We start from the raw sequence: 17,335 nt of genomic DNA on the forward strand, positions 1-17,335 counted from the left end.
AGTGGGATTTAAGGGTGATGAAGGCTTTATACTGGTGGCCTCTGTCCTTGATACTGCTGTCAGTGTGCCCTCTATACAGAGCAACTGTTGGCCCACCCCTTCCCTACTGCATACCACCAAGCTGGGACCCTGTCCAGGAACAACACTTGTGGCTTCAAAACCTAGACAGACATCTAACAACTGGATCATTGTTATGCAAGGCAGCTTGATTCAGCATTGTTCGGTAGCTAACATCATCATCATCATCAAAATGATTCCTTCATTTGGCTTTGTCCTACCTTTTAGCACGTGGCTCAGGGTGTAAGATAGGATGAGCTGGACACAAACATCTGCAGATGAATGGATTAAATTACTTCTTTTGCTGACAGTAGCTGAAGGTTGAGTCATTGTAGAGACAGCTGTTCCTCTGAGCATTCGAAGCAGTCAGGCTGTTCTTGTGTCTACATATGTTGTAAGTATCAATATGGGCAACTGAGAGTAAATATGTCAGGGAGGGTCAGTGGGATTTGATCCAACTATGGGAACAGCAAATGATTATATCTGTTCATATAACAATATTCATGTTATTCTATCCAAAAGTCATGAATCTACTGACTCCTGGACCAGCTCATATTTATTTATTCTTATTACATTGAAAACAAAACTTCCTTGGATATGTCATTCTAACAGTAGGCTTGTTTTCTTATTTCAATGGGTAAATAAATATTAACATAATTATATATTGATCTAAATACATTTCATTTTGACCCCAGCAATATTATCTTTATTTAAGCATACTTTGACACAGTCATACACTTTCATAGTTATATTAGTCAGTTTTCTTAATAACTGCTTTGTTTTACACTTTCAAGACATTGTATATTACCTTTTTTGTAATTCTTTATTTAGTGGTTTTATATTCTTTAATATTGGGCAGCTATATAAGTAAACCTTACTTAGGGGTCACAAGATTTTAAAAAAGTCATTAGACTTTAGCACTTATCAAACCAAGATGCTACTCTGCCATTCAGCAGGATGCAAGATATGTGGAAACTGCAGTTCAGGTCAAAAGAACCAAACAGTTAAAGGGTGTAATTTCATGAATAAATGTCCCAAAATGGGAAAACAAACAAACGAAAGCAACTTAAACCAGAAGAAAAGACTCCTAAAATTACCAAAAGCAAACAAACAAAAAAGACAGAAATGGCAAATCACAAATGGATGACAAAATTAAAAAAAACAACAAAAAAAAACCAACAAAAAAACGAGAGAAAGACTTGGGCATAGTAAAAATGAATGACAAAGATTTTTCTTCACAGTTAGACATCCTTTCTGCATATCTGTAATTATATGAAACTATGTTGTCCATTTGGACAGAACATAAGTCATCTCACTCTCTCTGAATGTTGCTGACCTTTTGCTACGATCACTGACACTGACACACAGCCTCCTCGGGATTTATTACTCTATAATAATTATTACCTAGATGTATTAACTGCTGGAAAAAAAGTATGACATTGTCTTACACAGTATTTATTCGGAAGATTAATTTTTTAATGTAAATAGCCAATTATGTCAGTGAATGAGTAATAATAAATATAATTTATCTTCACTGGTAGTATATTCCCTCTACTGTACCACAGATTAAAGTTATTAATCTTTTTTCCACAAATTTTTGGTGTTAAGAGGCTGAAATAAACTGTAGACAAATTTATTCTTCTATACCTCCAGAACAGCTTAAAGAAAGTGGATGATGGAGATTAATGCTAATATATAAAGAAATGGTTGTTTTTCATTAGAAATGGGACTCAAATTCCAATGTATTGTAATGAATTTAAAATTTATACCAAATTTGAATTAAAATAAATAACATAACAAATAAATATTCCATTACTTCTTGTAAATAAACTAAAATAAGTTGTGTAGTCTATAACTGATATTGACAGTGTCTGCAGAAATGAAAACTGCAACTTTTGGGCCAAAAAGCGGAGCTGTTCTTCTGGCAGAGGTGCTGAAAGTTTTGGAGTGTTTTAGTAGTTACTTATAAAATACTTCATTACTTCATGGGGTATTCACTGACTACCCCATCTCTCTGCATCTGTTCCCCTCTCTCACTATCTCTCTCTCTCTCTTTCTCTCTCTGTCACACACACACACACACACACACACACACACACACACAGAGAGAGAGAGAGAGAGAGACGCACGCACGCTCCCTCCTCGCTGCCCTTCGTCGCAGCCAGCAGAGTTTTCCGTCCAGTGTCAGAGTAACATCGTAAACGAGGACCACCTGACGGTAAGACCGGACTAAATGGAAGCAGCGGAGAAAACTCTCACTTACCGAGATGACACCGGACTTAAAAACAAGCTGCTCACACGAGACAAGAATAACAAGTACAAGCCGAAAAGTAAGGACCACGCTACCGAGACGAACTATGTGGATCTGGACACAAAACCCGACGGCCCGAAAACCGTGAAAGTGACTTTCACTGGAGAAGGAAACCAGTTGTCTGTGATCAAATGCGACTCTTCCAAGCAGGAAAAGGAAGTCACACCAGATGAAGTTACTGTGGAGCGATCAGAAGACAAGGAGCACACCGTTCCCGACCCGGTTTTGGATGCGTCTCGGTTGGAAACTCTGACCAAACCTCCCAACACCGATCAAAGCGCAGAAAATGAGAAGCCTGGTCAGGCTGAGCTTGACCCAATTGATTGCAGTGAACATGTGTGCAGCGAAAGTGATGAGCTCCAGTACACGGACATGTATCTGAACAGCAAGACAGAGTCCGATGACGGTGCCAGCGCCGTGCTGTCCGACCATTGTGGCTCCGATACCGTGGAGGATGAGTCCCACTATATCACCACGCATGAAATCCAGCTGACCGAGCTCGACCACGACGTCGATTACGACCTGGGGCGAGGGACGTGTTGGGAATTTGAAGACGACAACTTGGTGTATTCCTTTGTGGATTACGCTTCTTTTGAAAGCGACGACACCCTGGAGGGGACTTTGATACTGGAGGACAGGAGCCATGCAAAAGTACAGTCTAATCTTGGTGAAGCAGTTGTCAGCACTGAGCAGGAGGAGAGTGATCTTTGTGACTCGGACAAATGCGCCAGCTCAGATGAAAGTGTGTGCAAAAACCAAAGCGAGGAGCACAACGCGGGAAAAATTCACTTGTCAATTAAAACATCTTCCAGAGCGGTGAGCGACCCTGTACATGTCTGCGACAGCAGCACCCGTGGGTACACAAAACACTTTGCAGACAGGAGTCATTTCTCTTTTGTGAGCTCTGGCGCCAGAGCGGGGCCCCTGTGCGATAGAAGCCAATATTTCATCCCTGCTCCGGGACGTCAGCACCTCGCAACCAAACTGAGACGGAAAGATATTAATGAGTATTCCAGCGGAGCGTCCAGCTCCATCAGTGAACTGGACGACGCTGATAAAGAGGTGCGTAACTTAACCGCCAAGTCTTTCCGAAGCTTGGCATGTCCATACTTTGATGCCATTAATCTTAGCACCTCCAGTGAGTCCTCTGTGTCGGAATATGGGCTAAATAAATGGTCAGCGTATGTGGACTGGAATTATGGAAACATATCCCGGGGAAAAGAACGCAGCATGATTGCGCACAAGACATCCAGCGCAACTCTGGAGCTTAATAAGACTGTGGATGGTAGGAGGCATGATAAGTCTTTTACCGGTGTGAAAGCTCCACAAACCAAGATGTATGCACTCAACAAAAGGAATATCTCTCAGCAAGCAGCATCTTCCAGTAAAAAGATCCAACTGAAGGATCCTGCACAACCAGCACACCGAGGAGTTACGTTGAATTTCCGCTGTAATGTTGAATCCCAGGATGGACGCAGGGGTCCCAAGTGCCTCAAAAAAGATCGACCTAATGAAGCGACAGGAACCGTGTTGTCGAGGTCGGGGTGTGAGATGCAATATCACCACACAGAAGATACAGGGGACATGCACAAAAGGGCCATTTTTGCATCGAGTCTGTTAAAAAATGTGATCTCCAAAAAGATGCAGTTTGAGCAAGAGCGTAAAATGGAAAGGGGGGAGATTTGTGATACACACCCAGTACTGTCCCCCTGTTTCCATACAAGAGATCAGGATTGCATGAAGGAAAAAAATCAAGGTAAAAGCTTCCAAAGGCAAAGCTCTGAATCAGGTTCAGCATTAACTGTTAACTCTGCAGATGATCAAAACGTGGAAAGCGTCAGACATACTTCTGGTGAGCCTGCTGAAGAGTTGATAAGCAGCAAAGCCCCTGATAAAACAGAAAAGGGACAGGAAGAAACCCCAAAAGGACTGTTTACTCTCAGTCAAAGTAGTGCATTTAATTCTATAAAAGAAGATGAGCCTCAGCCTGTGAAGGAGGCTGCGCATGCATCTTTAAAAGATTCACAGACCCCAGCCAAGGAAGGGTTAGACACCAGCAACATGCTGACAAAACTGCTTTTTGTTCCAAGTTGCCAACTTCTTCCAAAAGACAGGGACTTAACAAAGGATTTAACACCACACACACCTGACAAAGGTGCAACTAATGGTTCACAGAAATGTGAAAAAGAGCTTAAAAAGGGCAGTGATGGAAATATGCAGCACAGAGATGACAAACACAAAGGAGGAAAAACACCTGAGATAAAAATATGTCTTAGAAGTGTGAAAGAAAACAAAGGCTGCACACTCAATATTGCAAACCTCTTAACCCCTAAAATAAGTTCAAACATTAACACTATCAGGGCAGCAGATGAAAGCAAATGCCACAGTTTTTCTGCTGCAGATAAGGTTCCAAACTTTACTGTCAGAGACATAAGAGACAGCAAGTGCAAGTTTCAAACGCCAATATATCATGTCAGGGATGTGCGTAAATTAGTAAAAAGCTCATATCGCTTTGTTTCCCTGGATAACAGTGACGGTAAATGTTCAACAGCTGCTGACAAGCTTGAGGAGAAAGCCAAAGTGGAGTCGGGTAAACATTTATTACCATCATCTATTGTGATTAAATGCAACTCTGTTAAAACTAATGCTAAATCTATGACCACAGAGGCGTCACAGAGACAAACGGAGGCTGACATCCACTCTGAAACATCCCAAAATGAAAATATATCTTCACAATGTGTCACTAATCATGTGCCCACTGCTGTAACTAAGCTGGGTAATCCTGATCAGACTGAGATTCAAACAAATTTTGAGACCAAACTGTTAAAACAGAGACAGGACAAGTTGACAGGTGAGACAACTGAGAGGAGAGCTGAGGCTGTAATACCAAAACAGGATGCACTGGAGAAACTCAGAGCTGCAGTCAAAACAATGGAGCAACTTTATGTGTTTGATAAGAAGGAATGGAAGCGTAAAACTCAAGCACCACACCCCATCACAGACAGCCATGTGCTGTCACTCATTGCCAGTGAGGAGCAGGGAGCAGACGAGGTGGAAACAACAAACACTGTGAGAACTCCTCAGTCTTTAATAAACACCACAGAAACGGGGCAATCTCAAGGAGATAAAAGAGCTTCAAATATCATACATGTTCCATATAACCATGACACTTTTAAAACACAGTGTCAACAAAGTAAAACTTTTACCAACAAAAGCATCCTTCATTTTGGCAATAAGACCCGTGTCAGCATTAAATCTGATAGTAAACCTCTTCCACAAAGTTCTGCTCTGAAAACATCTTCAGCTATGAACAACTTCAAGACACCAGTGGTTCCGCTGTCGGTGAAAATTGAGCCACCTAAATTAGGCCAGGTGGAGCGAGGAAAAGCCAAACTCAGTCCCACTAATCCCACTGTTGCACAGGGCTGCTCAGACTCTGAGAACTATTTAACAATGCCGGGGCTGGGGCATGCAAACGAAACAAAACTGTCGAATCAAGAGGCTGACACAAAGGAGGGATCTTCCAGCTTTAGTAAAACTGATGCAAGTGACCGCAACAGGTCAGAGCAGAAGAAATCTTTGATCGTGGAGAACCCATCTGCAACTATCTACCATCATTCAAAAGCAGCAGAAATTCCTCAAAAACAACAGCAAGTGTTGTGTTTCTCTCCTTCTGTCCAGACTCTGTCCCCTACACCCTCCGCTGGAGAAATGGTCTCACAAACCCAGCGCAAGATGCTTTTGGACCCCACAACTGGACATTATTATTTGGTGGATACTCCCATACAAGCCACCACAAAGAGACTGTTTGACCCTGAGACAGGCCAGTATGTGGACGTACCCATGCCTCATTCACCTGTGGCACCTGTCGCACCCGTGCCACTCTCTTTGTCTCCCCTGGCTCTCAGTCCAGGAGCATATGCCCCAACCTATATGATCTACCCAGGTTTCATCCCTTCACCCACCTTAGCAACCCAGGCAGTGATGCCACAGTCCCCATGTCACTCAGAGGAGGCAGCTGGAGGAAACTTGAAAAAGGCCAGGAGTCCTCAGCTGGAGAGCAGCACAGCTGGTGCAGAGAGCACGTATTACAGCGCAACAGGAGAAGCTCAACAGGGGCCACTGTATTTACCGGTGAATTTTGGACAGGTGACCACCAGAGGAAGTTTAGTGAGCTCTGAAAGAAAGCCGCTAATCAGCATCACAACGCAACAAGGTCCAAGGATCATTGCTCCCCCTTCCTTCGATGGAAAAACAATGAGCTTCGTAGTGGAGCATCGGTGACCAAGAGAAGATCTCTTTGTAAGTGTAAGTTTGCATGAACTCTGAAGCAAATTGCAAATAAGTGTAGGTCCACATCATCCTGAACAGAAGATGTGAGGGGAACATAATTTCATTACTAAATACCATTTAATTAAAACATGTAACCTTTTTTAAATACATGTCTTAACACGCTTGTATACAATATACATTATATGGTGCGTCACCTTGTCAAATGACATTAAATAAATAAATAGCCTTTTAGGTGTGTTAGCTAGTGAATAACAAAAAGAAGATGCTAACTAATAAAATTATGCAAGAGGAATTAAAATGGGTAAAACATATATAGAAAGAGATGACAATGGATAAACTGAGAAACAAGATGACCACTATCAGCCAAAAAGGACCAAAACAGGAAGGGTGACAAGGTGATTTAAAGTGTTTTACAGACATTAAAACATTAGAAAATAAGAAGATTAGAAAATAAGAAGTATACTGTTTTCTAAATTTAAAAAAAAGGAAAGATAAAGAAACATTAGATAAAAGATATTAAAAACATGATTTAAATATAAGATTAAAGCTTAAAAGATAGCACAAAAGCTCAAAACAACACAAAATGATCATAAAATTATATAAAATTGTACAAAGCATCTGAGACCATTTCAGACACACAACCAAGTGTGTAAGTGGTTGTGTCACTTACAGTCTTGGTGATACAATTCTCTGCAAGTCCTCTTAAAGTCCTGTTGTGTGAGGACTTGTGCAGAGGTCCTGCTGGGGTGTTTCATTATTTTGACATGTAAATGTTGCTAAAGCAGCAGTTCAGCTCTGTCACTTTAGCATTGGTGTGTCGGTGTTAATAGACATGCAGTAGCTTCATGACAGGTAACCTGATCCCATAAGCTCAGCTGGACTTGAGAGACTGGGATTTTCATCCACGACCCAGAGCTTTTCTCTACATTACACATCGTCGGGCTATTTGGATAGTGTGAGACGAGTTTGTTTACACGGTTTATTCTCAGGGTGTCACAGGAAACTATTCCAGTTAGTGACACCTTACATCAAGTTATTCTTAATCAGTCATAAATGCTTTAATTTCTTATATAGCATGACAGTTTATTACCGTGTTCGTTCCTTGTATGTGATGCTTCATAAAACTTGAATAAAGTACAAGAATTTCTTCTTAGTGGACATGATCTTATCCCTAATAAAGGTAAGAGTTGAATGTACAGTTATAGATTAATTCAATCAATATGTAAATATTAAAGAAAAATGGAAATTGTTTGGGGAAAATGGGGAACTCTTTTTTTTTTTTTTTTTTTTTTTTTTTTTTTTTAGTTTTCAGATCGCAGATAATTTCTTGTACTATGCAGGCTTAGCTGTAAATGTATCTTAGACAATGAACTTTTGCCATTTTGCAGTGTTGCCATTCTTTTGAAAAAACACTTAATAGAAGTTCTTGCTTTGAGAATACCAATCAATTAAAGGGGTGCTATTGTGGTATTTTAAGTTTTATGAGCTTTCTATAGTGTTACAGTCTTGAATCCTCATCAGACACGTGAACGGCGCTGGTTTTTATCACCTAAACGCATGTTTGAGTTTGAGTTTGAGTTCCAGCACTCTCTCCGTTCGGTTTCCGTGGCGACAACAAACGCGTCGTTTTAGAGAGTTTTTTCTACTTGGAAATCCTTGTGACATCCCGGGGGATAAGGTTCGGTGATTGGTTACCTTCTACTGGTTAACAAGGGCATGTACAAATACATCAGGCGGGTGGAAAACGTCGGATAAAGTTATTTCCAACGATGGCTGGTGAGTTTACCAAAGAGAGACATCCTGCTGCATTCGTTGCTGTGGGTTGCTGTTTTCCACTTCGTTTTCAGGGTCTGATTCAGGTTCCAACATGGAGGGCTGTATGCTATGTGTTGGCATTGTATTTTGTTTTTTTATTGAGTTCATATTAGCCTAATCCTTCTGTTTATGAGATGTTACAATGACGGCGAAAGCAGTTGCGGTGCGCGCTCCCACTGTAGTGCAGTGGCGGGAGGTGGGGCTTAATGCCTAAGAATCTCAATCCACTCATTTTGCCCACAGGCTGATCTGACAGCCTTCTGAGAGGGTCGGTCTGAAGTAAATGAAGCAATTTGTGACAATAACTCGATCAATCCCAGCCCTTCTGGTCTCAGAAATAAAAATAAATTAGCCTGAAATACACATAATAGTTCCACTTTAAGTATTACAGATATTTTTTGTTAGAGTCTTCCAAACATCTTAGTCAGGTGTGCAACAGAACAAGGTTGTCACTCACATTTTTTGTTTAATAATTCTACCCACTGTTTCTATTGTGGACAGGTTAGGATTGTAGGTAGACCAGTCCAGCACTTGCACCTGCACCTGCAGCTCTCTAAAATGTTAATTAACTTCCCTTTGTTATCCTATAGTCACATTATGGAATTGAGGACTCTTATAAAACCCTGTATCATCACAGAACCTGGGTTTTGGACTCGTTGATAGTCTGTATCTTCCTTTTTGCCTTTGGTCCAGTTCTCAGAGCATTTATTTCTTCCCAAAGACATCTAGAACATTCATTGATCTGCCATGTATATACATTTACACAATGTTGTGGTCCATCTCAGATACTTCTGAGCCCAGAGAAATCAACAAGCCTCAGGAAAACGTTAACATAAGTTTCCTTTTTTTCTAAGTTAAGTTTTAACTCCCTTTTATTCATTATTCATCATTAATAATGATTTTTTTTAATGCAGTACCACTTGTGGAATCTCAGGCCTTCAGCTTAGAGCTGCACCCATCTTTGGTATGAAATCCTTCCACACTGCTTTAATTATATTTTGCAAAAATCTAGAGAAATATGCAGCTTCTCTCTAATCATTCTTTGATCAATGTTTTCCAATTACTCAATGAATTTTCTTAAACATTTCTCAACAATGATTCCTCAAAAGCTTCTTTCACATATATGTGTCCTTACACAGCAAGCTGGCATTGCAGAATCAGCTGTGTGATGACCTCCTGTTTAACCTCTGTGTATATCCAAATTGGCATCAGACATGATGGGGCAAAAAAAGGCGCAGGTGTTTTTGAGAGACGTTGAAATATTACAAAATAAGAAGCATACTATAATTTATCATTTAAAAAAGAAAGGAAAAAGAAACATTAGATAAAAACTATTAAGAACATTATTTAAGTTTAAGATTCAAGATTGAAACATAGCACAAAAGCTCAAAACAGCACAACATGATCATGAAGTTATGTGACATATGCACCTAACTTGAAAAGACAAGCAATTCCCAAACATTTACATCATTGTTAACTCTAAATGACCCAATCCCAAACTTATTTGGCATGAACTGCAAGTCTGAAATCTAACATTGGATGTACAGTACATAATCAACTTGCATAGAGACTCATCATGTAATACAGTATCCTGAGTTGACACAGTCAGCAATTAAATAAAAATGTAAAAATAAATATCATAGCTTTATTTTCTATACCGTCCAAATATGTATTTATTAAGTTTATATGATAAAAATGATAAATCAATCAAATCAATAAAACCAAATGAAATAGAGTATTTTTTCACACTGACTACTTCCTTATGTTTGTTTGCCTCTTTAATTGTTACTTACTGCATTCGGTTACACTTTGACACTTACCAAATTACAAAAATTAAAATCATGCTATGGTTCTGACACACTCATATATACACACTTACACCTTGCCAAAATCCATTCTCAGCTAATGTGTCAGAGCAATAATACAACTGCATGAGCATGAGGGATACATGTCAGCTGGGTGAGTGGCAAGTAGGGGCCTAGTATGGGGTTGAGTAGTAGGGAAGTGCTGGATGTGTGCGTCTGAATGTGCTTGTAGCTGATGGTGGTGTTTCGGGTGGAGGGAAGTGGGGGCATGGCTGGGATAGTGATGTAGGAGGAAAAGGTCAGGCAATGCAAAGTATTTGTTGTGCTGATGCGGGGAGAGGACAGCTGCTCGGAGACATCAGATGCTGCTGCAGCTCCAGCTTGGAAGTGAGTCCATGGGACTGCGAAGGGGTCAACTTTTTATAGCCCCCTCCCCCCTCTACCTCTTCCTAAACAGGGAGAGGGAGGTTGAGATCACTGCCGACCTCCATAACTTCTATGTAAACAAATCAATATTCATGAGCCCAGTGGTGATTTGGTTGAATTTGATCAGCTTAGTCAGGAAAAGCGAATGCATTTCAGCAAATAACACATTTTAGCAAAAGTAAATCAAATCTGAGTTACTTTTTGTCTTCTTTGTCACCTCTAGATGTCTCTGCTGAAGAATCTGCCTTCATTGGTTGTAAGTGCAGTTTTCATCCCTGATCTTCACCCTGGACAACTTCTACCATCGCTAATAGGCCCTTACTCTGTTCTGATGTTGAACTTTGTTTTCCTGTGTGCATTTGCAGCACTTTGTAGATGTAATACATTCAACCCTGTCCTTTGATGATGTTCAGATATATATCGGCTTTGTAATACTTTCCATTGTTGTCTAGATCTCTAACTTGTTTAAATGCTACGTATGCCCTGAAGTCTATTCGAAAGAAAACAAGGCAGTTCTGTTACAATAAAGTGTTGTTTATTTTTGGCCATGGCACCAATTTATTAAGAGTTTAAGGACACCATGTATTTAAAATGAGCTGTGTTCAAAATGTCCACTTGTTCTCTCACTCAGTTACTGGCTCACTATATAGGCAAGGACTCAACAGTTGCTGATGAATTTTGGACACTGCTTAAATGCAATGGTGTTTCATAATTGCATGCTGTAACCTCAGTTATGTCACATAGGCAAAATAATGCTGGAGTGTTGCTGTTAGTGAACATTTTGCACTTTTCCCACTGGCATAAAACTTTATGACATAAATATGTGTGCACTTGTAATGTTGCACTGTATTCACACAAGCATTGACTGCAGCTGTTACTAGGTAAAAAATAAAAATCTTAAATATACTAATGAAGAATGTGATAGCAAACAAATATTTGATAAACTGCTTTTAGAGTCACAACTGCTTGTTTACAATTTAGCCTGAATAACTGAAGCTTCTAGCATGGTTTCTGGTTATTTTCCCACAAAGACTTTTGTGTAAGAAAGAAAAGGAGCCTTACTACTACAATGGTTGAATAGTATTATTTGTTCACAGGATATTTTAAACAGCTCAGAAAATCATAATGAGCGGCAAAACCTTCACATGAGCTAATGTGGCTAGCATTAGCATACGCTGCCACTCCTGGCAGTAAGTCCCAGGGTGTAATACATTATCTCCAATGTCTATGGATATTGTGTACAACATCTGTATTTTACTTTCTTTCTACTATTAGAGCACTAATACTGTCAACAAGATGATTCAGTTGTAATTTTGAACCGTTCAACAAAATGGCTGACTCATTGTGTCATGCACTTTATAGTTAACAAGTGGGTTATTTGAACACAGCGTGCATTAATTTTCAGACAAAAAAAAACAAACCTCAAAATGAAAGGTTGACGAAAAAATGTCGGAACATGTTTTCAAACTTGTCAGAAATGGGTGCTTCTCCCATGGTGATGCAGAAAGGAGAAGTCAATGATATATCATTGTACATACTGTCCAATTAGTGAGATGATTTTTTTTGCACATAATGCAGAAATGGAGGTTGACATGATTTAGGAATGGCGTTACGATATCATTTGTCAAGCAGGCACTGTCTACTCCACAAGAAGTACTATAGTTCAGCACACTGCACAGACTCAAGTGGTGTCTTCACAATCACATGTAGATTTATATGTATCAGTTAATAATTAAAATGATGTTTCTCTCCTTTAAAAAGCCATACTGGCAATGACAATATGAGTTACTCTGTGTCAGACATCTGATGTCTGCAGAGGCATTCCAGACACCTCCAACTGGAAAGAGATCACAAAGCAGAGCCAGAATACTTTGAAGGGATTACATACCATATCTGGCCGAGGAATGCCTCAGGGTCCTCCAGGAAAAGTTGTGAATGTGGCTATAAGGAGACACATTATTTACCTTGTTTAGTCTGCTGCAAGCTGGATCAGAAATGGAAATGAATGGATACACATGTGTAAAATAATTAGCAAGATTTCAGATTCTCAGCAAAATCTTTTTTTTTTTTTTTTGTCATGCATCGTTAATTTTGCAACTTTTAAAACCAGGAACTTTAGTTGTTTGAGGGAATAAAAAGAAGTTTAATATTCTGTTTTACATTTTCCTATGCTGAGATCACAATGGTTATTGTTCAGTAAAAATGTCATAGTTACGTTGGTTTAAATTGCACAATAAAATCAACATAATCTGCCTTATGCATTCATAGTTATCAAAGGACAGGGACCATTTATCAGATCTACATGTGGAATGACACTATTTTTGTTCTGTTGCAGTAAGCTTGGTCAAAAAAGGATTTAAAAAATTAGCCAAGAAAAACAACATCATGTCAATACATCTGGTGGTCTCTTGTATCTTATCACAATATGTGTTAATAACATTTCAATCTTAGCCATTTCCCACTTTCTCTTGACTCCCAAAATGCTGCTAATACCGTCAAAGTTCATGCGTGGTGTGAAGCAGTTGATATAAGAGAAGAGGAAAAGAAAAAACACTGCGTGTTGCTCAGATCAAGCCAAGCAGGGACTCAGGTTGAATGGAATAGTTAGTTCACTATAACTAAATCCGGGCCCAATGAGTCAGAGCCAGCTGAAACATTTAGAAGTTAACTTCCTCTATTTGTCTAGCTTCAGTTTACACTTTTGTGTAATGAAATGGGAGCGGACAAGTATGCATCTGAATGTGTCCATGTTTGTGGCCATGAGTTATGTGTGGCATTTAAGCATTCTGTGAGTACATACAACAAGGAGATCTATTACTTCACTGCAGCCATGATTGCACAGGCTGTCTTTACATTTTACACAAAGCAATGCCAGTTCCTTTGGACTTCTGTGTAAACTATTTGAGATTAGATTTGCACAAAATTTATAAGAGATTGTTCTCCAGTAAAAAAAAGCTGGAGAAAAAGTTATTTCTTTACTCATTTCTGTGTACTAAAGTACTGACATAACTTGTCTTTTTTCAGCCCCGTTTGCTATTTGTTTGCTATTTACATAATTCAGTCAGACCAACTTCATTGTAGGCTGACTGATGCCAATCATAGATTTGTGGGATTTTTTTTTTAAGCACATTGCAAACTAAACACATATAAAAGGTATTTGGAGCTGCTGGCCAGTCTATGTACCTCCATGTAAAATACTTTCCTTTTTTTTTTGCCTCTGGGACAACACAGCTGACAATGTAAATTTATTGTCCCAAGAGTTTATTTCGATGTAATCAGTCAATGCTGTAGGGTTTTTTTTTTTTTTTTGTTGACATTGCCAAATGGTTTAAAACATTTAATGCATTTTGATGTGCATGTGTAAATTCAAAGAAAAATCAACAAGATAACCAAATGTTAAATATTTATTTATTTGATCCTTCTTTTAGTTAATTTGCATCTTACATTAAAATCTATGAAGATATAGATTATATAATAAGGATGATAATTTTTAAGATCTAGTAAAACATCTTTTCCTGTTGGAAAATTTAAAAAAAAAAAGTTCACAATGAATATTAATGCACTTAAACCGTAACTGTTTGATCACCAACAATGGCAGCAATGAACGATTGTATATTGTGGTGATAGAAACTCTGTGTGGACTGAGAAATTTAAATGCTTCTAATGAAGAATATTACCCCCAAAAGTTGCACTGATATAAATATCTTATTTCATGCTATAAAATTCTCTGCAAAATACTTTTCTAAGATTAAATGACATATAAAATGAATAAGTTTAAAATAAAATTATACCAGGAAGTAATACTAAAGAAAACGGTGCATGTATTTCACGGTAGCATGACACAAATTCTGTCAATACCTGGTAGGATTTTAAATATAAGAAACTGGTATTATAAGGGCTTTATTTTATTTTTAAGTAAGAGGACTAAGTTGAGGTTGAGATGGTATTGAGATAAGTGCATATAATGTGTTTCTGTTTTTAAAGAAAGAGTTGGAAGCACAAGTTTGAATTAAATATTCTTGTGGGTATAAAGTTTTATGCGCCACACTGGTTTGATAACGCAGTGTGGTGTGGCTGCCTCAGAATGAAGCTGATATTGGGATAAAGTGGCGAGAAAACTTGGAAGAAGACGTTAGTGCTGTGGTTGCACTTATAAAATTGAATGTACTGGAAAGGAATGAGTGTAATGTAGATTGACAAGTCTACATTTGTTTGCAATAAATTTAAAATACAAGCCACTGAACATGTTTCTGTCCATGTGAATTGGTTTCAGGTCAACTTGTTTTATGCTACATGGTTATTTAGTTAGCTGGTTCGGGGAAGAGTAGTATGCTATTTTTCAAACACTGAAGCCTTTTACAGGAGTCCTTGGTTAATCAGCAGCCATGTTAATACTTAATTATTCACTGTTTAAATAATTTATTCAGAGATGTTTTTATATTTCATTAACGTATCTTGGGGTCAAAAAACACCTTTAAGATGCCAGAAAATATAAAATCCATTTGGCAGGTCAAACTATCTACACCTGTTGAACTGGAGAGTAAATGGGTGTTTTTTACTACCTGGCAACCTGAAAAGGCTTGAAACTGATCTGAACTTTATTAATAACTAGCAGAGCAATTAGAGAGCACAGTCCTTCACCAAGGCCAATGCATTACCCACACCAGAATTTAATGGATGTTCCCTTCACCCACACTCCAACTAATCACAGAATGTCATGAGTTTTTTGTGTAATTTTTAAGCAAAGAATAAAACAGTATTTTTTTTTAATAGTGAATGATTGTTACCATTTAAAATTTTATAAATACAGTTAATGAATATTATAGCTATGATTTGTCTATTAATTTACTGTTGCTTGAATAAGCAAAAATTCTAGATGCCTTGGCCTTCCCATAAAAAAAGACACCTTAGGGTCCAAACATTTGATTTTGTTTTCCCAATATAATTACATGATGATAGAGTATTTGATATGTAGTTCCAATGCAATTGATATATGATTTAATGTTGTTCATTAACTGATTTTCCAAGTTATAATTTTACCACATCCACATGTTGTTCTTTTTCCAGTATCCTTTACTGAAATTTTGTTACCTGAACTCAAACATGCAAACTCTCTCACGCAGACACACACGCTGATATCCAAAGGAAAAAAAACCCAAAAAAAACATAGGTGATAGGCAATCAAGCAGATTTATGTCTGCAGAAGTACACATTTGGCATGTGCCTGCGTGCGAGGTTCGCTTTCGGGTGACACTGAAACATCACCCGCCACAGCTTAAGTTTAACCTGACAGTTTGCTGCTGTGTTTACTTGGTTGCCATGGATGCAGTGAGACTGGCAGACACTCTTTTGCCCCCAGCTGCTCTCAGTGCTTTCCTAAGAATCTACATTCGGCCCAGTTGTTGCATTTGGATGCCAGCAGGAGCTCTGATGTCATGGCAATGACACTGGAAGAGTCATGATTTATTTCTTCACCTTGATATACATGTGAGTTCATATTTAAGCAAAATAATGTGCATTTTGTCTTGGCAGACTACCACAGTCTGTGTTAATCAAATTTATCTTTATAAATAGATAACGTCACTTCACAACAGTGTCATCTCAGGGCATTTCACAGACATATCAGTTCCAGCCAATTCATAATAAATAGCCTTGTTAAGAAAAACCAACAGATTGCATCAAATCTTGACCTTGATTCAATCCCCCATCCTTAGCACGCATGAGGCTAAAGTTGATCACTGTGGATAAAAGGTGTCTTTGAACACTATAAAGAGCGCTGTTGGTCCTTTTAACAGTGCTTTCAGACAGCAACTGAAAGTCGCCTTTCTTTTTGTGCCTTCACTGCTGGAACTGGGAATTATTATATTTTACAGGATTACTTTTGCTGCCGCTTTTCAGACCCAACCTTGGAATTTCTTCTTTTTCCTGCATAAGGGAAACCTGCGATGAAACTGTACTGTGATTAGTTTAAACATAATTTTCCAGTGATACATGTTGTAACTATGATGAGAAAAGTTTTAGAGGTGCTATTTATGCAGAGTGTTTTTGAAGCTACATGTGATGAAATGCCAATTGGACTCATAAACCAGCTAACACTTGGCTGTTACTTGACTTCAGCGTTCTCATAGTGTCTGCGGTGTTAATGCAACCATAAAAAAATGTAATGCCCTATAAGGTATGTCATCCTTCAAGAAGCTCCCCAGTATCAATTTCCCTCAGCAGCTCATAAGAACAGAATGATCTGAAAGCTTTCATCCTGGATGTATTCCAGTAGCATCAGCAACAGAAGGTGGTGTGGTGTGCCTGTGCATAGTGAATTATTCATGTTCATAGCAATGGGTACCCATTGAGGTGAATGCAATAGGTCACAATAATAGTGTAGTGAAAATCAAGTACATTGTCAGCCGTACCATAATCTTTGACAAACTGCAGTATATACAGTGCTGCCAAAGAGTATTTGCCCCTTTCCTGATTTCTTACTATTCTTCAAACTAAATTTGTCACTTAAATGTGTCAGATCATCAAATAAGTTTTAATATTAGACAATATTAAAGAAACCCAGCCTAATAAAAAGTGCAGATTTTAAATGTTTTTTCACTTAAAGGAAAAAAAGCTCTCCCAGCCTCCA

General features: G+C 38.6%; 1 protein-coding gene across 2 annotated transcripts; it reads left to right on the plus strand.

Moving 5' to 3' along the window:
- The first annotated feature begins 2,244 nt into the window (after positions 1–2,244).
- On the plus strand, positions 2,245–11,260 carry LOC306774500 (uncharacterized protein C4orf54-like). 2 transcript variants are annotated; one of them, XM_079264569.1, is made up of 2 exons: positions 2,245–6,676; positions 10,931–11,260. In XM_079264569.1, exon 1 carries the CDS (start codon positions 2,291–2,293, stop codon positions 6,650–6,652), a length of 4,362 nt encoding a protein of 1,453 aa, XP_079120695.1. In that variant the 5' UTR covers positions 2,245–2,290; the 3' UTR covers positions 6,653–6,676; positions 10,931–11,260. The 2 variants fall into 2 exon arrangements, with proteins under 2 accessions (XP_079120695.1, XP_079120696.1); XM_079264570.1 differs by having other exon boundaries at positions 2,245–6,670.
- The last annotated feature ends 6,075 nt before the right edge of the window (positions 11,261–17,335 follow it).

This window comes from Telmatherina bonti, assembly GCF_933228915.1.
Source record: "Telmatherina bonti genome assembly, chromosome: 3".
In the NCBI taxonomy this organism is placed as follows: Eukaryota; Metazoa; Chordata; class Actinopteri; order Atheriniformes; family Telmatherinidae; genus Telmatherina; species Telmatherina bonti.

Bases quoted from the DNA above. Each gene is read 5' to 3' on its own strand.
- LOC306774500 (XM_079264569.1), top strand. From the start codon at position 2,291: ATGGAAGCAGCGGAGAAAACTCTCACTTACCGAGATGACACCGGACTT.